This window comes from Trichechus manatus, unplaced genomic scaffold (assembly GCF_000243295.1).
Source record: "Trichechus manatus latirostris isolate Lorelei unplaced genomic scaffold, TriManLat1.0 scaffold00037, whole genome shotgun sequence".
Lineage (NCBI taxonomy): Eukaryota > Metazoa > Chordata > Mammalia > Sirenia > Trichechidae > Trichechus > Trichechus manatus.
The window spans coordinates 15565645-15590459 of record NW_004443973.1 but is presented as its reverse complement, the minus strand read 5'-3'; the positions used below and the strand labels follow the sequence as shown (position 1 = coordinate 15590459).

General features: G+C 37.3%; 1 protein-coding gene across 2 annotated transcripts in view; it reads left to right on the top strand.

Annotated features, from left to right (window-relative positions):
* The window catches only part of CERS6 (ceramide synthase 6), a 333383-nt gene that overhangs the window by 260446 nt on the left and 48122 nt on the right, over positions 1-24815 (top strand). For both annotated transcript variants that reach the window (XM_023730602.1, XM_004375551.2), the window contains exons 7-8: positions 15680-15808; positions 21159-21265. In XM_023730602.1, the coding sequence (XP_023586370.1) occupies positions 15680-15808; positions 21159-21265 (236 nt within the window). The remainder of the gene's footprint in view (positions 1-15679; positions 15809-21158; positions 21266-24815) is intronic.

Here is a 24815-nt window from a genome sequence, read left to right as displayed (position 1 = left end):
ACAGCATGTGTGTTACTGTTACATGAGAAACTATCTGTTCTGTAAGCCTTCACCTGAAGTACAATAAAATATTAAAAAAAAAAAAAAATCTAGTGGTCAAAACAAAACAAAAATTAGTGGTCATAAAATTTTATCTTTCTGGTCAAAAAATTTAAAGAAATAATAATAATGGAGAGGGGCCAACATAATGTTGCTAACCTTTTACTTTTCCTAGTAAGGAAATTTTTAAAAAAACGCCAATCATTTATCATCATCAATTCATAAATGAAAAGGCATTCTAACATAAAAGAAAAGGAGAAAAGGGCATCTTGCAATAAAGGCTAATCCTTTATATTTATCTTTATGAAGAAGGTTATTAGACTGGTCTTATTTTTTTCATTTTTGTCCTAGACTGGGGAAAACATTGTTATCGGCAACCTGGCTTAGAGGTTAAAGACATGCGATCTTCAACCATCTGCTTGCCAGCTCTGCTCCTGATTTGATGTAGCCTTGAGCCAGTTACTTTACCTCTCTGTGCCTTGGTTTCTTGATTCAAAGAATGCAGTTCATATAACCTACCTCATGGGTGTGTTGTGAGGATAAATGAGCATTACATGTACTTAGTACAGTGCCTGGCACATAGTAAGTGCTCAATAAATATTAGCTATTGCTGTAGTTATCAATGTGGCTCACCAAATATGGCCAGCTCTCTTCACTCAGGCACACATGAAGGATTGTGCTTTCCAGCCACACCTCTCCATTAGTTGAGTGGAGCCATGTGACCAATAGGCTGTAAACAGAATTGACTTCAGCCCCTTTTGGGCTGGAGCATTTGCTTGCCACTGTGAGGCCCTCTAGAGCTCCCTCTTATGCCCAGTACAGTCACTGGTAACATTTGATATGGAGACTCCTCCATCAGCCTGGATCCCTGAGTGACTTAGTAAGCAGAACCTCCCCTCCCACCGATGGTAATTTTTCAGTGGTTAAGAAATAAGCCTTTGTTTTAAACCACTGCAATTTTAAGGGTTTTATTCTTGCAACATAACCTCGTTTACCCTGACTGGTGCAACTATTATTAATAATATGGCTAATTATAAATTTCTTAGAACAATATTTGGAGCTCTTGTGGCATAGTGGTTAAGAGCTCGGCTGCTAACCAAAAAGGTCAGCAGTTCAAATCCACCAGCTGCTCCTTGGAAACCCTATGGTGCAGTTCTACTCTGTCCTATAGGGTCATTGTGAGTCAACCGACTCGATGGCACCTAACAACAACAACAGAACAGTATTTGGAAACAATTTGTCTATGTCAGCAGTTCTTAAAGTATAGTCTGCAGACCCTTGGAGGTCCCTGTGACCCTTTCAGGAGATCTGTAATGTCAAAACTGTTTTCATAATAATACTAAGATGTCATTTGCCTTGTTAACTGTGTTGACATTTGCACTGATGGTACACAGCAGCCGTGGGCAAAATTCCTGGCAGTGGCACCAAACTGTACTTGTAGTCATTGTATTCTTCACTGCCAGTAAGACAAAAATTCCAATTTCACTTAGAATGTTCTTGATGAAGCAGTGAAAAGTGTCTGTTTTATTAAATCCCTATTCTAGAGTATCCATCTTTTTAGTATTTTGTGTGATGAAGTGGGAAGTACGCATAAAAAACCTCTGCTGCATGCCGATAATCAATAGTGTTTCCAGAAAAAGCATGTGCAGGTAGTCTTTGTGTTGTGAGCTGAACTGCTGGCTTTTTTCCCCCCGTAGAATCCCATTTTTACCTGAAACAACGACTGACAAACTGTGGTGATTCCAATTTGTATTTTTGGCAGACTTCTTCTTGAAAATGCACAAAGTGAGCCTGTCAAGTTGTTTCAAGGAAAACAGTTGACATTCTTAATTGTGAATAATAAAACTCAAGCTTTGAAGTGAAAATTAGAAATTTGGAAAACTTGTATCCACCATCGTGAACTTGATAACATCTCAGTATTTAAAGACTTTCTTGATGAGATTCGTAGTGATATTAACAAATATGATTTTTTTAATATTGTACAATAGAATGTGTTACTGATTCAGTGAAACAGTATTTTCCAAAGGACCAGTGCATGATGTTACAAAATCCTGCATCAGTGAGAGATCCATTCAAAGCAGAAGTCCGGCCAATGGATTTTAATGTAATGAAGTATGAAAAATTGTTGATACGGTTTCATTTTCCACGTTGCAGCTAACCTTTAAGAATCTCCCACTTGTCAAGTTTTGGTACAGTATCAAAGAAGAATGTCCACAGCCATCTGAAAGGCTACTAAGATACTTCTCCCTTTTCCAACAACACATGTGTGAGAGACTTGATTTTCTTCACAAATTTCAGCCAAAACAACATAAGGCAACAGATTGAATGTACAAGCAGTTATGAGGACCCAGCTCTCTTGTCTTAAGCCAGACATTAAAGAGATTTGCAAAAATGTAAAACAATTCCACTCTTCTGATATTTTTTTTATTTTGGAAAACGTAGTTATTTTCATTAAAAAAACAGTTAACATGAAATGGAGTTTATTATTTTTATTCAGAATCAATTATTTTTTAATTTCTCAGTTTTAATGTCTAATATGGTAAATACTGACAGATAACAACTCACACAAGCAAACACTCCTTGGTCTCAATAATTTTTTATTGGTGTGCTTTAGGTGAAAGTTTACAGAGCAAATTAGTTTCTCATTCAGAAATTTACGCACACATTGTTTTGTGACACTGGTTGCAATCCCTGCAATGTGTCGACAGTCTCCCCCTTTCACCCCAGGTTCCCTATTTCCATTTGTCTAGTTTTCCTGTTCCTTCCTGCCTTCTCATCTTTGTTTTTGGGCAGGTGTTTGTAGCCCATTTGGTCTCATATACTTGATTGAACTGTGAAGCACATTCCTCACGTGTGTTATTGTTTGTTTTATAGGCCTGTCTAATTTTTGGCTGAAAGGTGAACTTCGAGAGTAGCTTCAATTCTGAGTTACAAGGTGTCTGGGGGCTCTAGTCTTGGGGGTTCCTCCAGTCTCTGTGAGACCAGTAAATCTGGTCTTTTTTGTGAATTTGAACGTTATTCTACATTTTTCTCCCACTCTGTCTGGGACGCTGTACTGTGGTTCCAGTCAGAGTGGTTGGTGGTGGTAGTCAGGCACCATCTAGTTCTTCTGGGCTCATGCTGGTGGAGGTTGTGGTTCATGTGAGCCAGTAGTCCTTTGGACTGATATTTTCCTGTATCATTGACTTTCTTCATTCTTCTTTGCCCCGGATGGCATAAGACCAATAGACACATCTTAGATGGCTGCTCACAATCTTTTAATACCCCAGACACTACTCACCAAAGTAGGATGTAGAACGTTTTCTTCATGAACTGTGTTATTCCAGTTGACCTAGATGTCCCCCAAGACCATGGTCCCCAGCCTTCAGTCCCAGTAACTTGATCCCTCAAGGTGTTTGGGTATATCTAGGAGGCTTCTATGACTGTGCCCCCTTTGTGTTCTATTGTATATTTATGAATATACATGCTGTATATACAAATATGTATGTAAACATATCCAGTCTAACCTATATGTGTACGTGGGTATACTCTTATACACCTTCCTTCTCCTATTCTGCCTTTGTATCTGCTTGTAAGTTATTGTTTGTTTTTACTGCTGTTGTAGGGTTGTATATGTTACAGTATTTACTGTGATTGCCTTTTTTTTCTTCTTCTTCTTCTTCTTGTGTTCCTCTAAGCGTCCTAAGTGTCTTCCTTTGCCTTGGTCAGCTTGTGCTGACTTCCTGTATAATTGTGTATTGCCTTTCCCTTCACCAAAGTTAACACTTGTCTGCTATCTAGTTAGTAATTACCCTTCCCCACCCCTCCCCACCCTCATGACCACCAAAGATTGTTGCTTTCTGTGAGTAAACCTTTTCTTGACTTTTTATAATAGTGGTGTCAGACAATATTTTTCCTTCTATGATTGACTTATTTTACTCAGCATAATGCCCTCCAGGTTCATCCACATTGTGAGATGTTTCATGGATTCATCATTGTTCTTTATTGTTGCGTAGTATTTCATCGTGTGTATATCATAATTTGTTTATCCATTCATTTGTTGATAGGCACTTAGAATATAATTTAAAAAAAAAAGTTGCTATCAAATCAATTCTGACTCATGGTAAGTCCTAGTGTGACAGAGTAGAACTGTGTTCCATAGGGTTTTCAATTGCTGGTTTATTGGAAGTAGGTCACCAGCTCTTTCTTCCAGGATACCCCTGGGTAGACTCAAACTGCCAACTTTTCCATTAGTGCTGAGTGCTTAACCATTTGCGCTACCCAGGGACTCCAGTAAGGGGGTTAAGAGACCAAAAAGTTTGAGAACTGCTGGTCTGGATTATTTTTAAGTCTTAAGAATATGACTCCCAGATAGTGCTCATATCACCATGTGTTTTCTTTGCTTGAAAAGCTAAAATCATAGCAGATGACATCTGTTAGCCTGAAAGGGATGGGGAATAATTTAGAACTCTATCTCTATAACATCAGTGCTGCTACTTACAGGCACAGTCAGGCTGGCCACTTAACCTCTCTCTCACAGAGGGGCAATGCTGCTCTTTCCTGTGCCCACTTGGGGTTGGAGTAACAGTATTCTTCCCTGAAAGCATAGGTTTCTTCCAAGGCAGGTATTCTGACTCATCAGCCTCCGTCCTGTTTTCTTTCTCACTACTGTCTTTAGAATATAAGCAGGGAAGATGAGACAGCTCATTTTAATAAGCTACTGCCTGTGATCAAAGCATTTCAACCCGGTGCTGTGTGCAGGCTGCTAGGAGAGCAATAGAACAGTGCTGTCTGGAGAAGAAATGTGTTGTATGGGGCAGTTTTATGGTATTTTATTCAAAAGTTGCCTTAACTACTGGTTTAGTCCGGTGCTCAAACGCCCATGTGCCCTGCCAGGGGAAATGCTCTTAAGCATCGTTAGGTCTAGAGAGAGATGACCAGCTACTGGACTACCCTGAGGCAGTGCAGAGGCACATACTGCTGTTCGGGGTATAGGAGGCTGACGGCCAGGGGCTGCTGCTTCTAGTGTGGTGCAAGGGTCCACAGCATTGCTGCATTACAGAGAGACCCACCCCAGGGCCCAGGCAGTGTTGCTGTTCCAGGACTCTGGAGCCTTAAGTCTAGGGCTTCAGAAGTCCCACTGTCTCCCAGAAGGTGCCACTCTCAGTTGGGAGGTTCAGTCATTCAGCGTCCTTTGGAGAGTTTCTCTCAAGTCACCCTAGGTGTCTTGGGAAGACACCCACTTTGGCTTATTATAGCTCTGTCTACTGGATTCATGAATGCCTCAGTTTCTATCTCCATGAACATAAATGGACTTATTCCCATCTCCTTCCCTTTGGCCTCCTAAGAGGCTCCCTTTTCACTCAAGGCTGATCCTTTGCTCTTGATCCCCCATCTCCTTCCATGTTCTAGGACTAAACCTTGTTCTATTTGTTAGTCTCTCACTTATATGTATTTTCTCTCCATTGCCTCCTTCCCCACAGTCTTTAAGCATGCGCAGCTGTCTCCACTCTTAAAATACAAATTTAAAAACATTCAGTTCTATATCATCTTTTATCCAATCCCTTATACCTCTTTCCCTCCAGCCAAGCTCCTGGAAAGAGAAAATATTGCCATAACTTCGCACGTTTCCTTTCCCCCTTCAAGCACCTAGTCTTTTATCAGGCGTTTATTTGTGAGAAGCAGCCTGCTGTGGTGGTTAGGAGCCCAAGCTCTGGGGTCACACAGAACTGGGTTCACATTTGGCTCTAGCCCTTCTCCCTGTGTGACTTTGGGAAATTATGTAACATTTAGTACCTTATTGTCTATAAAAATGAAGTTCATAATAGTACTTGTCTTATTAGGTGGTGGTTAGGAATAAATCACAGTGCCTGACACGTTACCGTATTTTATGTAAATAGCACACACATTATACCAGAACTGTTTTACTTAATTTCATCATTTCTGCATGTTATATGTGTGGGCATGTTATTTGAGAAAAAATACGGTACGTGCTCAATAAAGGCTGGCTAGCATCCTCACTGTGGGTGTCACATCAGCATTGTTTATAGAACATTTGCTGTGCTCCATATTGAATGAGGTTGCCCTGGCCTTCATAGAGCCCAAGCTCTACTGGGAGAGACATAAAAGAAAGCCAACAATTACACAGTGTGATGAGTTCTATAATAATAATAATAACAACGTTAATAGTTGCTTATATTTATATAGGACTTATATTCTAAGCTCTAAGCACTTTGCATAATAGCCCATTTAATCCTCACAGCAGCCAGTGATGTGGACACCTATTAAATTAACATTCTGTACAGGGAACATGAAAACTCGGAGGGTTGGGGCATCAGAATTATATATTTTTAGAGCCCTGAGAAGGCTTTCTCAAGGAGTAATAAATAATTTTACGAAGTAACAGATATGAACAAGAAATACTAAAATTTGGCTACACAAATCAGGGATACTTGAGGAGATGACATTTGAGTGTACTGAATGAGCTTTTGGAAGTTAAGAATTAGTAGGCAAATTGGAGAGTAGATAGGAGTTCACCAGGTATTTGAGGTGGAGTGGGGCTTAGAGAAAAAAGGAAAAGAAAACACGAGCATTCCAGCCAGAAGAAACTGCATGGCCAGAGGTGTGCATGGGGGCAAAAAAAAAGCTTGGTCAGTGAGTTCTGCAGGGCTGGAGTTCTGAGTGTGAGAGGTGTGGGTGGTACGGAGCTCAGGCAGCTGAGGAAAGAGGAGATAGAAGGGGGGCATGTAAGGCTGATGATAATAAAGCATTCCCCTGAGCCCCTCCTGATAACTTACACAACCATCTCCACCTAATTGAGCTGAAGAAGACTTTGCCACCCTTCTATCTAAAGCACAAAACTGAGTCCTTGACTCCTATTGTCTTCTTGGGTCTCAAGGCCTTGACAGCAAGGGTGAGGATGATGGCTTTTGAGTCATGGGAGATTTCTAATTTTAGTTGATCACAGTCTGCCCCCTACTGATCATTCTGGATGTTTTCAACATAAATGGGCTTACTTGATATCATAGAATAACTAAGAATTACTGAATAAAGGGAATCAGCATCACCTTTGTCCCCAGGGATTATTGCAAAAAATGGAGAGTAAAGTCTATTAGCCATCACATCACTTAAGACTGTTATGTGAAGTATATTCAAATGTCCCAGAAGTAGTCCTTCCAGCATTAAACATTGTATAAACTAGTGTGCCTGGGACAAGCGTAATCTGAACAGAGCCCAGAAAGTGTAACCAAGGCCTTGGACTCCAGGTGCTTGTGATCTGGCAAGGTCTGTAGTGCTGGACAAGTTTCCAGGACCCATAATTCAATGAGAAAAAAAGACATGCAAGTATAATTAAGAAAAATATCTATATCATTTGGAAGCAGAATGCATTTAGAGTGTGCTTTTTATGGCGAGAGGAAGGGAAAGCATAAAGGAAGACTCCAGGGAGCTGCAAATCAAGCTCCATGCTCTGGCCAGGCACATGAGGAGGGAATCGGTGGCACCACCTTAATGTTTTCTATTGGACAAATAAAATTTTATTGCGTCCTTTTCCACAGTAGTAAAATCAATTAAAGATTAAATGTTAACTAAATAATTCACAGTATATTGAGATTATGAGTTCTTTATTTTGAAATGGCACCATAAATGTTGCACAGGAGAAAGATTGAATAAACATTGCTTATACAGCAGTTCTTTATTTCATTTATATATGTTCCCAGAAGCCATAAAGTAATAGCATATCTAGCAGTAGACAAAGAAATACTGCATCCAGACAGATAGCTTTTACTTTAAAAGCCGGTAAAGAAACTCCTTGCTTTTGAACCTTTCTTCAAGTTGTAGGTATAACTGATCATGAGGATTTTGATGGGAGTACCTACCAAAATCTTTTCTTTATAGTTTGTCTCTGAATTTTGAGAGTAATATATAATGGATTTCTTCAGGATAACTATTAAAATTAAATCCCTTAACACATCTTTTATTCGAAGAAATATGAAGTTGACCATGAGACTACACAATTGCCATATCTCAGATAAGTGACCAATTTCCCATAGTATGGCCTTTGCTGTGGCTCTAAGGCAAGGGTTGTCACATTTTTCTGAAAATGGCCAGATAGTAATATTTTAAATTCGTGGGCCATACAGTCTCTGTTGCAGCTACTCAACTCTGCCATTGTAGCAAGAAAGCAGCCATAGACAATACTAAAACAAATAAGTGTGGCAGTGTTCTAAGAAAATTTATTTACAAAAACAAGCGGAGGGCTACATTTGGCCTGCATGCTACAATTTGCCTATTCCTGCTCTAAGGTAGAGCAATCTGGATATGCACGTTTGGTGAACAGTGGAGATGTCAGATTTGAGATATAGTAAACTATATTCAGATCACATCAGTATACATTTTAGAACTATATTCAAATCATATCAGTGTACATTGTAAAAACATGTCGATAGTGACTATAGTAAATTCAAAGGCTTTAACCAACTAACTTCTTGACACCTACTCTTTTTAGAATGGTATCTGTGTGTAACAGTTGTCTCCCTCAAGGACTAAAAATTCGTACATTTAGTCTAAAGGGGGGAAATATCTAGTCTATTAGAAAAAAAGTGCTGAAATAAAGTTGACTCTAGATTTAGTGGGAATGAGTTTTTATTCATGGCTTAAGTTTTAGAGAAGTGGTAGTTTCTACCTGGACTACTCCACTTTACAGCTGGACAAATGTTTTCCAGATAAGTTACACCTTTTCATCCCTTTCCAAATTTTTTCTTAGGTATTTACTCTAGGTTGCATGTAAGGTACATGAGAACAAACATGAATTCTAGTTACAGTTTTGGAAGAGTCTTGTTATTTGAAATATCTTTCTTTAAATCGTACATTTAACCAACTCTGTTGACAGTGAGCCAAAATTCAAGTCCAGTTGAAAATATAATAACCAAATAAATTGTGAGAGTGTGCAGATACTCAAAAGTTGGCATTTAAATACATTCTGTGAACTACTTACATCATATGTTGGTAAGAGAAATGTGTAATTTGCCTCAAATTGCCAATGCAAGGCAACTCAGAATCAACTGATTGCTATAAATCACCCAGATTAAACTTTCATTTTAATTATTGTCTCATAGAAAAAATTTTAGTCTCTGTTTGTTTTTTAAGTATTATGTATTACAAGAGATTAGGTATTAGGCTGTTATTAGAACTTCAGCTACCCATATCCAAAAGTTGAGAATCTATTATATTTTCCTATTTCTTCACTGGAAAACATTTAACTTTTTCTGATGTTCTCATCATTCCCATCTGTTTATTTGTTCTGGAGTGGAGACAGGGCCTGAGTGGCCAAGTTACCTACTGAGTCCACTTTCTGCAAAGCTGTGCTGCTCCTCAACCTTCTGAGTTTTACTTCTAGGTTGCAGAATTCCAAGTGAAGAGATAGGAAAGCTGTTAGTGATTTCTAGAGAAAAATAACACGTTACTCTGTTAAAAGTAATTCAAGTTTCTGTGTGCCCTGAAGGTTCAAGTAAGAAGACTGTAAAAAACTCTGGGAAATTTCTGTTATTATTGCTGACACCATTAAATGCAATCAGTTTTAAGCTGTATTCCTGGTCTTCTGTTGCCTAGAGAGTTTGAAAATCTGTTAAATGGGTAACCTGGTGCTAACAACCTGATTTTTGTTCATGTGAGTTAGATTACAAGTTCCTTAGTTATATTAATTTTATTAAATGAAATTCAGGAAAGCTAATACGTGCCATTTGCATCTGAGAGAGAAGAGCCTTTTCTTTGCCTTGTGCTTAGTTTATATTAATTTATAGTCTTCACCATCTGATGCCTTCACTTAAAATCTTGGTCATCTTATTTCCTTTTTTTTGGGAGGTTCGTCAGTGTTTTTCTTCAGTGGGTACAAAGATAATTCCCAAAGGAGAATACATAACATTATTGGTATTTTATGCAGTAAATGGGAATTTAGAAACATGTTTCTTGTTGTTTATGGTATTTTTTTTAGTATGAAATGAGTTGATTTTGCTTTCATAAAGGCATGCACATGAAGATGAATTTCTGGTGGCTCCTGAAAACAGAGCATAATTTTGAAGACTCCCTGCAGCCTGACCATTGCCAAGGGAGTTCCATCATAAAGAATGGCAGACCTTAGGTCTTAATGAGAGATTGATCACTCTGTCCTTATTTTATTGTGCATAAAATTTCCCAGGATAACTGAATTAAAGATGGTGATTCTCATCCTAATAGTTGGGGATGGAGTCCAGATACCTGGACACCTAGGCGTTTCTGAATGTGGGAGTTGTACAGACCAGGCTAAGAAAATCTTTCTAGGGTCTCCAAATGCCATTTGGAAATGTGTTCAAGGAAAAAAAAAACCAGCATTATCTTACCATGTTTTGGTATTAAAATAAATGGCTTTTCCTTTAATTCTTTCATTTCAGATTTATTCTAATTCAGCTTGAGTCAAGACCAAATCTGATTTTGTTTCTGTCTCTGAAAATTAACATAGGCCACAGACTCTAACTCTTCTGTTCTCTCCAAGAAGCTACTGAAATGAGGGCTGAGGTGGGGTTAATATCAGGCAGGGAACATGGAAGGCCTTAATGATGGCTATGAATATGTCCAGAAATAATATGGCAGAAGAGCAGGAGGTTGGGAGCACCACTGAAAAGCAGGTGACCAGGCCAGGCTGTTTAGAATTAGGGCTTTGGGACCAGCCTTCAATCTGAGGGCCAACAAGAAATCAAGATCTCTACTTAATTGTTGCAACTGAAAATCCAGGAAAATATCCTTAACCTAAAATGCTAAGGTTCTTTCAGCTATGCCTGAGTCTATATTCACACTAATCACTTTCAGTAGTAACAAATATGATGATGGAAGTTTTCCACATTGCATTTATAAAATCCAAATTGACAGTTTGTTTAAAAACTGTTATTTGGACCAGATTCAGGGCCTAGTCAAAGAAATATGTCTAGGTGGGGGATGTGAGTACACATAAAATAATGACTGCATGACTTTTATTAAAGGTATTTCGTTGTCTGTAATGCTTTCTGAAGCAGAAATGTAAAAGACAAAATCCATTATTCATACCTTTTTCGTATTCATACAGATACGGCTGTATAATGAAAATTGGTCTGCCATGGGCAGAACTCTGAGCCCTTGAGTTATAAATGTTTTCTAGGATCCTGAGATTTATGTGTGGAAATCATGTTCACAAAGCAAACTTCGTCTGAAAAGCAAGGCTCTTGTTTTTAAAGAAGCACTGCTGTATTGCCAAGAGCATTGTGTTATTTATTGACATTTGTATCAGATATGAATTAGGAAACTCAATTAAAAAATGGTCCTAATCTTCCATAAGTGTTTGAATCAATTTATAGTTATTCATTTTAAAATTAAATAGAGAAAATCTCTTACTCTCTTTCAGTGAGTCAAGATTAATCATTCTGGGCTGAACAATGGGAAATGTGGAAAGTTTTGGTCTGGTGAGGTACTCAGCTGTTTAGATTTTAAAATCTGTGTACTAAGCCAAGAGCAAATATGCATTCATTAAGCTGTTGAAATAGGTGCTATATGTTTTCATTTAATTATTTAGGAAACAGTTTAAAGTATCAGTTGATAGACTAGCTCCTTTTTAATTGATCCATTGTTTGAAATTGCTTTTTTCTGGTAGAAGACTATACTCCAGGTGATGGGACCTAATAAATCTCTGTGAACAGCCTGGAGAGAACAGAATTCATCTTCCAGTGGGAGACATGGTCAATGCAATTTTTATTGTATGCCTGAGACATTTTGGTATTTCCAACTTTAATTATTTACAAAATTCTAGATACTATGGAAATATCAGAGAAAATCAGGAAAAGTAGGTAAAACTGGTAACTTGAGCCTCCACATAATCATTCATTAAACTCAGAGTATGCTCGTCCTTTCTCTTCTGCCAGTGAGCTGAGAACTAGATGTAAGTCTGATTCTGGAGAAAGGAGTACAGTGGTAGGTCAACAGGTGGTGGGAGTTTGTAACACTGAGTTCTGCTGTGGGCAGTTAGAATTAACTGATGCAAGACAGGTGATTCTTCTAACAATGGTACCTCCATCAATACCATGTGGTTACTTTGGAGACTAAACGCAGATGTTAACTGAAATAATAAGAGAAAGAGTTGCGTTTCATTTTTCAAATTATCTGATCTTATTTAGGATACTGATACATTATTTATCCTTGAAATAAGTCACTACGTGCAGTTATCAATTAATGTTAGGTGCTTTACAAGGGAGGAAAGCACTTTCTGGACATATTCCCCAAAGTGTACCCAAAACCATGTAAACAAAGTTATTGAAGTTCACTTTTCAAACGCATAACCGTAGTAATATCAGCAGCCCCCCTCTCTTTGTCTTTTTCTCTTTCTCTTATTCTAATTGAGACCAATATGAAATTTGTAGATTAAAGACTTCAAATGACATTTTAGTCACTAGAACTACCAAGCCTGGAATTATGGATTTGACAGCTTAAAAATAATCTGATCCAATCTCATAATTAATGGTACAGATGAGGAAATTGACACCCTTCCCAAAAATTACAAAATTCGTAAGAGGAGGAGCCTGGATTACAAACTGGCTCTCCTGCAGGATGCACTCCAGAAACGTCCGTTGAGCTAAATAAGGCACTTACATTCTTCAGGAGTCTAACCATGTCAATAGTACCCTGGTTTTACTTTCTTGAGCTTTTGTTTTAAAATAGAAATTGCCTTAGCCACTGATCAGTGAACATGCTTCAGACAAACTGAACAAAAATAATTGTTTAATTGAACTGAACTAAAGAATGAAATTAAAGACAGAGACCTCTCTAAATTGTGGAAAAGGTGACTATAGGACCAGGATAGCAAAACGAGCCCAGAGAAATTTCCTCTTTCATCCAATGGATCAGAAGCCAGGGCAGAATCTATGAGAGCTAGATGGTTGCAGAAGAAAAGTACAAGGCAGCTCAAAGAAATTGGAGACACCACTAGGGCTGCCCCCTCCTGGGTGAAAGATTAAGTAGAATCTGGAAGGAACTAGGGCCTCTGCCTGACCTAGCTGCTGGTGTCAATTTAAATCAGAATTAAATCCGAGTATCGTGGCTAGACATCCACCAACCTTAGGACAGTTTGCCCAGACTGGTTCTCAAAACAAACATAAGAATAGTCCCAAGGGAACATCCGAGAGGGAGTTTGTGGAAGGCATCTATAAGAATAAAAACCTAACCCTGCTTCATTATGATTATGACTAGGAGTACTATGTGTTGTTGTTGTTAGATGCCTTCCAGTGAGCTCTGACTCATAGCGACCATATATATAACAAAACAAGGCCCAGTCCTGCTCCATCTTAGAGAGTGCTTAAAAGTGCTTTGTAGTTACTCCAGTGTAATAAATAAAATTAAATCTTTAAAGCCCCAGGAATATTCTTGTTCTAGACACCTTAACCTCCCAATAATCTGTGAGTATGTATGTAATCTAGAACAGCTATATGTCAGTGATTAAATAATAAAGTGATTACTTTCTACTCAACAAAGTTACAATATCTTCTTTAAGAATGGTAATAGGTAGAAAGAAGCTAGTAAAAAAAAAAAAAAGAATCTACAAAGTTGCCACTCTAACCTCTACTACTCTCTCTTACACTACTCTAGACACACTGGTCTCCTTACAATTCCTTGAACAGGTCAGGATATAAAGAGGATGATGATGATAAAGCCTTTGCCTTGTTTGTTTTCTCTGCCTGGCACATTCTCTTCCCATATTTCTGTATAGCTAGCTCAACCATCTTCTTTAAGTCACCTGTTTAGAAAAGCCTACACTGACCCTGATATATAATACTGCAACCCATTCCCCCACCAAGCAGCACTCCCCCCCACCTACGATGCTTACTCTTTTTTTCTATAGCACTTTTTTCTATTTTTAAATTTTCATTTATTTTGTTGTTGAGAATATACACAGCAAAACATACACCAATTCAACAGTTTCCGCATGTTTTCAGTGACATTGATTACATTTGTCGAGTTGTGCAACTGTTCTCACCTTCCTTTTCTAAGCTGTTCCTCCCCCATTAACATAAATTCACTGCCCCCTAAGGTTTCCTGTCTGATCTTTCGAGTTGCTCTTGTCAATTTGATCCCATATAGATAGATCTTAAAAGAGCACAGTGCTCAAGACAGACATTCTTTACTAGTTATGCTAAACTATTGTCTGGTTTTAAGAAGTCTTCAGGGCATATTTTTGGTTTAAGGTTTAAAGATTATCTCAGGTCATTAGTTTCACAGATTTTTCCAGCCTCCAGGGGTCCAGAAAATCTGGATTCTAGGAGAATTTGAAATTATGTTCTGCATTTCCCCCCTTCTTATCAGCATTCTTCTATGGAATCTTTGAACAAAATGTTCAGTAATGCTAGCTGGGCACCATCCAGTTCTTTTGGTCTCCAGGTAAAGGAGGCAGTTGTTTATGGAGGCAATTAACCACACATTCCACCTCCTCCTTCTATTCCTGACTCTCCTTCCTGTTGCTCCAGGTGAATAGAGACCTATAGTGGATGGCCACTTGCAAGCTTTTAAGACCCAAGCAGTATACAGTGAACTAGGAGGTAGAATAGAAGCACTAAACACATTATTAGGCCAATTAACTGGGATGTCCCATAAAACCATAACCCTAACCGCCAAACCAAGGAACCAAATCCCATGAGGTGTTTGATTGTACATAAGTAGCCTTAGAAGCTACTCTTTTTTTTTTGGTCATTGTTGTAGGCATATCTATCACACAACTTTTGCCAATTCAGCTTTTTATAGGTGTACAACATATTGACAACAATTGCAATAATTGGCTGTGATTATTAAAGTGATTTTTCTATGATCTCCAACATAAGAGATCATTTACTTATTATGTTTATTGTTTATTGTCCCCATTAGAACACATAAAAAGGCAGAAATCTTTGTCTCCTTTGTTTGTTGTTGTTGCTAAGTGCCTTCCAGTCACTTCTGACTCATAAAGACCCCAAACACAGCAGAATGAAACACTGCCCAGTTCTGCGCCATCGTTAAATAATCGTTGCTATATTTGAGGCCGTTGTTGTAGCCACTGCATCAGTCCATCTTGTTGAGGGTCTTCCTCTTTTTGCTGACCCTCTACTTTACCAAGCATGATGTCCTTCTCCAGAAACTGGTCCCTCCTGATAACATGTCCCAAGTAAGAGAGATGAAATCTCACTATCCTCTCTCCTAAGGAGCATTCTAGCTGTACTTCTTGGAAGACAAATTTCTTCATTATTCTGGCAGTCCATGGTATATTCAGTATTCTTTGCTAACACCATAATTCAAATACATCTGTTCTTCAGTCTTCCTTATTCATTGTCTAGCTTTCGAATGCATCTGAGGCGATAGACAATAGCATGGCTTGGAAAAGGTGCACCTTAATCCTCAAAGTAACATCTTTGTTTTTTAACACTTTAAAGAGGTCTTTTGCAGCAGATTTGCCCAATGGAATATGTTGTTTGATTTCTTGACTGTTGCTTCCATGAACATTGATTGTAGATCCAAGTAAAGAGAAATCCTTGAACCTACAAAGGTTCTCAGTAAGTATTTGTTGAATGGCTGAACGGATGAATACAAATGTTGTGATATTGCTAAACCCTAATATGGCTATGTTTTTTCCTTCCCTAAGGACTTTGGCGCTATGTTCCTGCACCACCTTGTAGCTATTGCCTTGATTACCTTTTCGTATGTCAACAATATGGCCCGAGTAGGGACCTTGATCCTTTGTCTTCATGATTCATCTGATGCTCTTCTAGAGGTAAGAGTTTTGCCTTTAAGAGTACAAAATGCAGAATTGAGGAAGCCCCCAGGATCACCAGTTATTCCATGTGGTGCTAGATAGTGATTGGGGAAGATGGTAAATGACTACTTTGGTACTGCAGTGTTTCTTTGTGGGTTAAATTGGTGAAAATGAGACTTAATTAGTATATAAACTTTTAAACAAAAAAAATATTCATCATGTTAATATTCTTTATTAATAAAATGATGAAACCTTTTACTATTCCATACTTAAGCAGTGAATAATTTACAGCAGGAAAATCATTATTTGAATAGATATTGTTTCTGTTTTATAGGTTTCACACTGATTGAACTGGAGAGTGTATATGACTCATTTTAGCTATTAACAGGAGCTATATATCCTGATGAAATTAAGTAGTTGTTATAGTTTTTATTGCATATATGTGTATATATATATGTATTCCTAGTATTTTTAAAGTGAAAAATCCATACAGATTTCAAATTATATGTAAAAGCTATGTTTTCTATGCATATAATAAGAAGTATCTGTGAAAATATTGATTGTAATTTGATTAACTTTCTTAACCATTATCATTTAGAATTTTTAAAGTGGTTAAAAAGAGAAAAATGCTCTAGCGTATTTTAAAACATATAGTCCCAAGGACAGTTTGATGCATTTACTCTTAATTATGGCCCCTGTGAAGAGTCACACTCAATAATAATTAAATAATCCCATAATTAAATAAAAGTCTTTTCACTTTACACTAAGAAATTTATACACCTGGTCAAAATCCATTCATCAGAGTATAAATTCCGTGTAGAAATAGGACTTACAATCTGTATTCTGAATTTTTTTTAATTCTGTTAGCCCTCAGTTTCGTCATCTTTGAAGCATTTACTGTTTTTGTGTATATAGAATAGAAGTGTTCTCAAATAATGATTTGTTATTGTAATATAAACAGAAATCCGTGCCATAAATTGAATCTACCATAAAGGCAATTAGTCAAGGTTTGAAGTATATTTAGCACTTTATTAAAAACTGTGAGCCCTTTAATTCTATAAAACAGAAAAATAGTCCTAATAGGCTACTAAATCAGATGATAGTTTGGGACTGTGATGTTTTTATGGGATTCAAGCTAAACTCTAGCATTTTTTTTTTTTTAAGAAAGAGAAAAATAATTAGTATAAAGGTAATACACTGAAAATCAGTTACCATTTGAGTAAATCCTAAATATCCTTGGAAGTAGAAATTTATACAGCAACCTACAGTTTTGAAATCAATCCTTAAAATCTGGCAACTTTAACATCTGTAGTGGAAGTGTCTGGCATGATGCTTGGCAGAGCCATGATTCAGAAAATGCTGGTTGAATTGTTATCTACCACTTTTACCCAGAAAAGAAAAATAATCCCAGAAATTCCAGTCATGAGGCTTAAAAACAAGTGTTCTTCATCACTTGGCTTCTCTGACATAAATAATGCTTGAGAGTATCCAATTAATGAAATATGTAAACTGTCGACTCTTTGAAGGTAGAATGTGATGCCTAGTCCTCTCTGAAAAATTGATGTTTAATGCTTGCTTATTGAATACTTGTGAATTAATGTAAAATGGAAATTACATGCTTTACTTAGGCCAGAAAGAGACAAAAGGTACTTTTTCTCTTTTTTAAATAATTTGTGGTGTTACGCCCAAAGTATTCATTAAATTAAAACTTCGTATTCCTGCCTTCCACTTAGTTAATAGATATTTCCCCATAGGGATACATTTATCTAAGAGCTTTGTGTTTCAGTTAAAGCTATTAAATTATAGCTTCTGAACATACTGTCAACAATCCTTCAACTTGACTCAGAAGAGCAACTTATTCATTGCAAATCCCTTTTTTCAACGACATAAACGGCAACTATACACGTGGACCTCGCTGGATGAAATACAGAGGAATGAAATCGACCTCATCTACGGAAAGACACAATGGAAAAGCTCAATATCATCAGGCAGAAGAAGGCCAGGGGCTGACTGTGGAACAGACCATCAATTACATATATGCAAGTTCAAGTTGAAGCTGAAGAAAATTAAAACAAGTCCATGAGAGCCAAAGAACGACCTTGAGTATATCCCACCTGAATTTTGAGACCATCTCAAGAATAGATTTTTTTTTAATTGTGCTTTAAATAAAAGTTTATAGTTCATTACTTTCTCATACAAAACTTTCTACACACACTGCTATGTGACCCTAGTTCACGAATATATTTCACACATTGAACACTTAATGATCAAAGACCAGACAACCTGTGGGATGACATCAAGGTCATCATTCATGAGGAAAGCAAAAGATCATTAAAAAGAAAGAAAAGACCAAAATGGATGTCAGAAGAGACTCCGAAACTTGCTCTTGAACGTAGAGTAGCTAAAGCAAATGGAAGAAATGATTGAAGTAAAAGAGCTGAAAGAAGATTTAAAAAAGCGGCTCAAGAAGACAAAGTAAAGTATTATAATGAAATGTGCAAAAGACCTGGAGTTGGAAAACCAAAAAGGATGAACATGCTCAGCATTTCTCAAGCTGAAAGAACTGAAGAAAATATTCAAGCCTCAAGTTGCAGTATTGAAGGTTTCTATGGGCAAAATTCTGTAGGAACTCTGGTGGCACAGTGGTTAAGAGGTTGCCTGCTAACCAAAATGTCAGCAGTTCAAATCTACCAGTCACTCCTTGGAAACCCTATGGGACAGTTCTACTCTGTCCTATAGGGTCTCTTTGAGTTGGAATTGACTCAACGGCACCTAACAACAGCAATAGGCAAAATACTGAATGACACAAGAAGCATCAGAAGTAGATGGAAAGAATACACAGAGTCACTGTACCAAAAAGAATTGGTTGGCATTCAGCCATTTCAGGAAGTAGCATATGATCAAGAACTGATGGTATTGAAGGAAGAAATCCAAGCTGCACTGAAGACTTTGGCAAAAAACAAGGCTGCAGGAATTAACAGAACACCAGCTGAGATGTTTCAACAAATGGATGCCATGCTGGAAATACTTGTTTATGCCAAGAAATTTGGAAGACAGCTAGTTACCTGGCCAACCAACTAGAGGAGATCTATATTTGTGCCCATTCCAAAGAAAGGTGATCCAACAGAATGCAGAAATTATCTAGCAATAGCATTAATATCCCATGCAAGTAAAATTTTACTGAAGATAATTCAAAAACGGTTGCAGCAGTACCTTCACAGAGAACTTCCAGAAATTCAGGCCAGATTCAGAAGAGGATGGGGAATGAAAGAAATCATTACTGTTGTCAGACGAATCTTGTCTGAAAGCAGATAATACCAGAAAGACATTTACCTTTGTTTTATTGACTGTGCCAAGGCATTCAACCGTATGGATCATAACAAATTATGGATAAGATTGTGAGGAATGGAAATTCCAGAATACTTCATTGTGCTCATTCAGAACCTGTACATAGACCAAGAGGTAGTTGTTTGAACAGAACGAGGGGATACTTCATGGTTTAACATCAGGAAAGGTGTGCATCAGGATTGTATCCTTTCACCATACTTAGTCTGTATGCTGACCAGATAATCTGAGCAGCTGGACTATATGAAGAAGAACTCAGCATCAGGATTGGAGGAAGACTCATTAACAACCTGTGATATGGAGATGACACAACCCTGCTTGCTAAAACCAAAAAGGACTTGAAGCACTTACGGATGAAGATCAAAGACTACAGCCTTCAGTATGGATTACACTTCAACATAAAGAAAACAAAAATCCTCACAAATGGGCCAATAAGCAACATCAGGATAAATGGAGAAAAGATTGACGTTATCAAGGATTTTATTTTACTTGGATCCACAATCAATGCCCACGGAAGCAGCAGTCAAGAAGTCAAGTGACGCGTTACACTGGGCAAATCTGCTGCAAAAGACTTCTTTAAAGTGTTAAAAAGCAAAGATACCACCTTGAGGACTAAGGTGCGCCTGACTCAAACTATAGTATTTTCAATGGTCTCATAGGCATGTAAAAGCTGGACGGTTAATAAGGAAGATCAAAGAAGAATTGATGCCTTTGAATTATGATGTTGGTGAAGAATATTGAATATACCGTGAACCGCCAGAAGAATGAACACATCTGTCTTGGAGGAAGTACAGCCAAAATGTTCCTTAGAAGCAGCGATGGCAAGACTTCATCTCATGTACTTTGGACATGTTATCAGGAGGGACCAGTCCCTGGAGAAGGACATCATGCTTGATAAAGTAGAGGGTCAGCAAAAAGAGGAAGACCCTCAGTGTAATGGATTGACACAGTGACTGCCACAGTGGGTTCAAACATAGCCAACGATCGTGAGGATGGTGCAAGACCAGGCAGTGTTTCATTCTTACGGAGTCTCTATGAGTTGTAACGGACTGGACGGTACCTAACAACAACAACAATGTAACTTTCTTAGAAGTAGAAAATAATGTTATGAATTCAGAAGACACCTTCAATTTATAACCTTTTGTGTATGTGCTGTAAATTCTACATAAAAATCTAAAAAGTGGTGATCAAACAAAATTATATTTTTAGTCTGCACAGTTCTTACTTAGAATCATCTGTAAAATCATGTCTACTCATCTGGATAGTAGAGAAAGAGAAGTGATTTCTTCCATAGAGTAATTTATAATGTAAAAAGTGGTCACTTAGTTCACTATAATAAATTATTGGAATACTTTTTACAAACACTTTGAACATTACTAACTTTCAGCCAGAAAAATGACCTAGTAATGTAACTTTGAAAATTATATCTAAATGGATTAGTTGAAATAACATGATCTTAATGCTTTCTTCATTTCTGAGTTTATGAGAATAAGCCAGGAAACTGTCTTCCCAGAGTCTACCCTGTGCTTATTTAAAGAAAACCTATAAGTCTAAGTAGAAATGAGAAAAGAAATGCAGAAAGTCTTCATGTATTCTGTATAAAGTTGAGCGGCCTCAGTGTCTGGGCCTCATTGAAGGTTTAAAGGATTATCTAGCACTCTCTATTTTGACTTATTATGCCAAATTTCTGTTTTGGTGTCTTTAGTTTGCTAATATAATCTATAATGCAAGAATTTCTTGTTTTTCTGTTTTCCTGAAATCAACCACATAATTGAATTTTTCAGGTTGCTGAATATTTTATTAAATCTATGACAGTCAGTAATTCTACTTATGGCTAATGCTGCATTTCACTCACCTTATGGGTAAATTCTAAATTCTGTTGCATGATGCATGACATTTCAAAGTAGCAGGAAATTTTATGCATCTGGTAAATTATCACTTAGAGGGTCTTCGTGCATATTGAAAGAAACTTTTCATTTATCAGTTTAACTAAATTAATATGTCACATTCCTTCCTTTCATAGGCTGCCAAAATGGCAAATTACGCCAAGTTTCAGAAAATGTGTGATCTCCTGTTTGTTATGTTTGCCACGGTTTTTATCACCATGCGACTTGGTATATTTCCTCTCTGGTGAGTATGCCAGTCTTCTTTCCAGATAAGCTTTATGAACCCTGTCTTTTTGAACTCTACTCCAAATAGTTACCAAGAGGTTTAAAGAAAGGGGGTAAGGGACTCAAAAAACAACTCGATTTCATCTTCCAGAAAAAGGCTGCACTCTTTCCTGTTATTTTCCACAGGATGATTACAGAGGGGTGTGGCTTATGTGGGTTCTGAAGCCACAGAAAGACATCTGTCATTTTAGGCACTAGTCTAGAATATGATGTAAGAACCTCAGCTGGGAGAGTTTGAATCAGGAAAGGAAACATGATGCCGCAATCAGGTACGTATCAGGGATCCACCTGTGTCGGGGTTCTCAGACTTGTCCCTGGACCAGTAGCAGCAACATCACCTGAGAAATTATTAGAAATGCCAGTCATTGGGTCCCACTCCAGATCTACTGAATCAGAAACTCTAGAGATGGGGCCAGCAATTTGTGTTTTGAGAAGTCTTCCAGGTGGTTCTGCTACGCGATAAAGTTTGAGAACCACTGTCCTATGTAACACTTCACATTAGGTGTATTTACAGATGGAAGGTATAACTCAAAAATAATCTAGAAATTCTCTATGGCTCATTACTGTCTGGATGTCTTTTCATTTGTTGAGAGCTAAGAAAAAGATGTGACAGATTTTGACGAAGTTTGACAAACATTTCTATAGAAAAAGGAGGTCTGCTGTCATTAATCTTTTTCTGGAAGACTATTACTTGAACTACAAAAACATGGATGGCGCAAATGGTTTGTGCTTAACTGCCAACCTTTAGTGGTGCCACAGAAGGCCTGGCAATCTGCTTCTATAAAGATTACAACCAAGAAAACTCTATGAAATAGTTCTACTCTGTAACACGTAGGGTTGCCATTAGTTGGAATTGACTCGATGGCAATGGGGTTTTCTTTTTGTTTGATTGTTTTTTATATCACTTTAACTCTACCATTGATGACAGTTTTTTTTTTTTTTTTGCATTTTCAAAAATTTATTTGAATGGGAAATAAAGGCAATGGAAATTGGAGAAAGCAGAGAAATGAAGGGATGTAATAATACCTTAACTTCAGCCCCAAAAGAAAAGTAACAGTAATAAAATTGGAGCTCTTAAGTGAATAATGTCTATCGCTGGGGTTCCATTAGCAAATTACTAACACACACACAGCTTCTCCTTGAGGCTTGCAGCCCTTTTGGACGCTTATTATAAAAATCATTTCCAGGCAACAGAACTGTGTGTTGGTAACAGACATTTATAAAATCTCATTACGGTTTTATATGGATGTAGGTAGGAAACACTGAAGTAATTTTGAATATAGTACATCTGTGATAATTCCAGTTATTTCAGGATTGGAGCTCTTTCAGGGTTATTAGTAGAACTAGTGATAAGAATTATAGACAAAACTGAAGCAAATCCAGGAACTATTTCTCTGAGGAGTAATTGTAAGTTTCCTACTTAGGATTTCTGAGAACCTGAGTTTTAAAGAAATAAGCATCACTATCAAGTACTTTGATTTGCTTTCTTCCTTTCAAGGGTTGAATTAAAATTGAGGTGGAACTCTTCTCACTTCTGGCTAATGTATAAAAGCTCTTGAGGTTTAGACAATATGTTACCTAGAACCGAAAAACCAGTTGCTGTAGAGTTGGTTTCCACTCATGGCGACCTTATGTGTGTTAGAGTAGAACTGTGCTCCATAGGATTTTTAATGGCTGATTTTAATGGCTTCTACTACAGTGCCCTTTAGTGCAGCCAAGTTTATCAAAAAGCAACTTTGTGGAGAAAAATATTTTATAATGTGAGAAATAAGTTATATACCTGATGCCATTGTGGTTATATATCTAATGAATAAAATCCTTCTCAGATATGTCCAGCAAGTTATGTGAGTGCTTGAATGAGCTATGTTATGACCCTGCTTCAATTACTAACGAATAGCAGGCGTTGTTAGTATTTAAGTTTTTAATGTGAATGGCAGTAATAAATAGTGTTTTTAATATTTACCTTAATTTTGTGAAATTACTTAGAAAATCTTTTTAGGTTAGGGAATCTTAGAATTGAAAGGGACTCCAGATGTTACTGGCTCCAGACTTTTCTCCCACTCCCTCTGCCCAGGGAAGGAATTCCTTTATCAACTTTTCTGATAGATGGCCATGCTATCTCTGCCTGATCAGGGGTATTGCTTTAGACATCAATGAAGAAAGAGTTTCTTATATGAAATTAAAAGAAACCTGAGTCCTTATAACTTCTAAACCTAGGGTTCTTAAGCTGGATTAGAGCCCCTTGAGACTGTATATAAAACAAGTGTATGTGTGTGTGTGTATAAATATATTTTATATGTATATGAAATATATACCTATATTTATATAATTTTTCCTTGGAGGAGGGCCCATGGCTTTATCAGGTTCTCAAAGAAACCTGTGACTCCTTCCCTCATCAAAAAAAGTATAGCTCTGCCTACTGGAAAACAGACTAAATCTACCCTATCACTTTTAACTGAAAACCCTTAAGAAGGTGAAGATTTTTAACATATGATCTGTAGGCTCTCTGTTCTTCAGACAAGCATCTTTAATCCCTTCAACTATTCCTACTTGTTTTTCTCCCTTGTTTGTTCCTCAGAGTTTCTCTTTTCATGATGTTACAAATACGAACTGACTAGTACAAAATATAAGAGAACTGTAAAGCAAATTTATTTAGAACTGTGTTTATTCTAACACAGCCTGATGCTGCATTAGTTTTTTCAGCAGCTTTCACATTGCACTGGTGGTATCTGATACACAAGTGGGTTGTTGCCAGACTAGATCCCCCTCATCCTGAATTTATTTTTATTTCTGATTATTGTTTATTTTTATACCTAATTACACAAACTATATTTATAGATTAGGTTAGATTTCATTATGCTGTTTTCAGATATCACTCTAGCCCAACAGGGTCTTCTAAACTGCACTCAAGGGATAGTACTTATCCCTTCCAGCTTTGTGTTACTTGCAAATAGGCCTTTCATGCTTCCTCCAACTTATTAAAGAAAAATGTTGACCAAGAGGAACTGCTGGAACACTACTAAAGTATTTATTTTGGTTGACCTCAACCTCCCAACCACCAGTCTTTTTGTATGTTTTTTCTACTCATTACAAAGCCTTATAACTGACCTATCATTGTGCCTGCTATTTCTCTACATTTTCAAAAAGTATAACAAAGACTTTGTCAAAGGTCTTGTGGAAGTCAAGATTTACTCTATTTATGACATTCTCTGGAAACCCCTAATCTACTTTCTATCTCTATAGATTTGCCTATTTTGGACATTTCATATAAATAGAGTCATTTAATATGTGATCTTTTGAAATGACTTCTGTCACTTAACCTAATGTTTTCAAGGTTCACCCATGTTGTTGCATGTATCAGTATTTCATTCCTTCTTATTGGCGAATAATATTCCATTGTCTGGATATATTCCACATTTTATTTATCCATTCATCAATTGATGGGCATTTGGGTTGTTTCCACTTTTTGGTTATTATGAATAATGCTGCTATGAACATTCATGTATAAG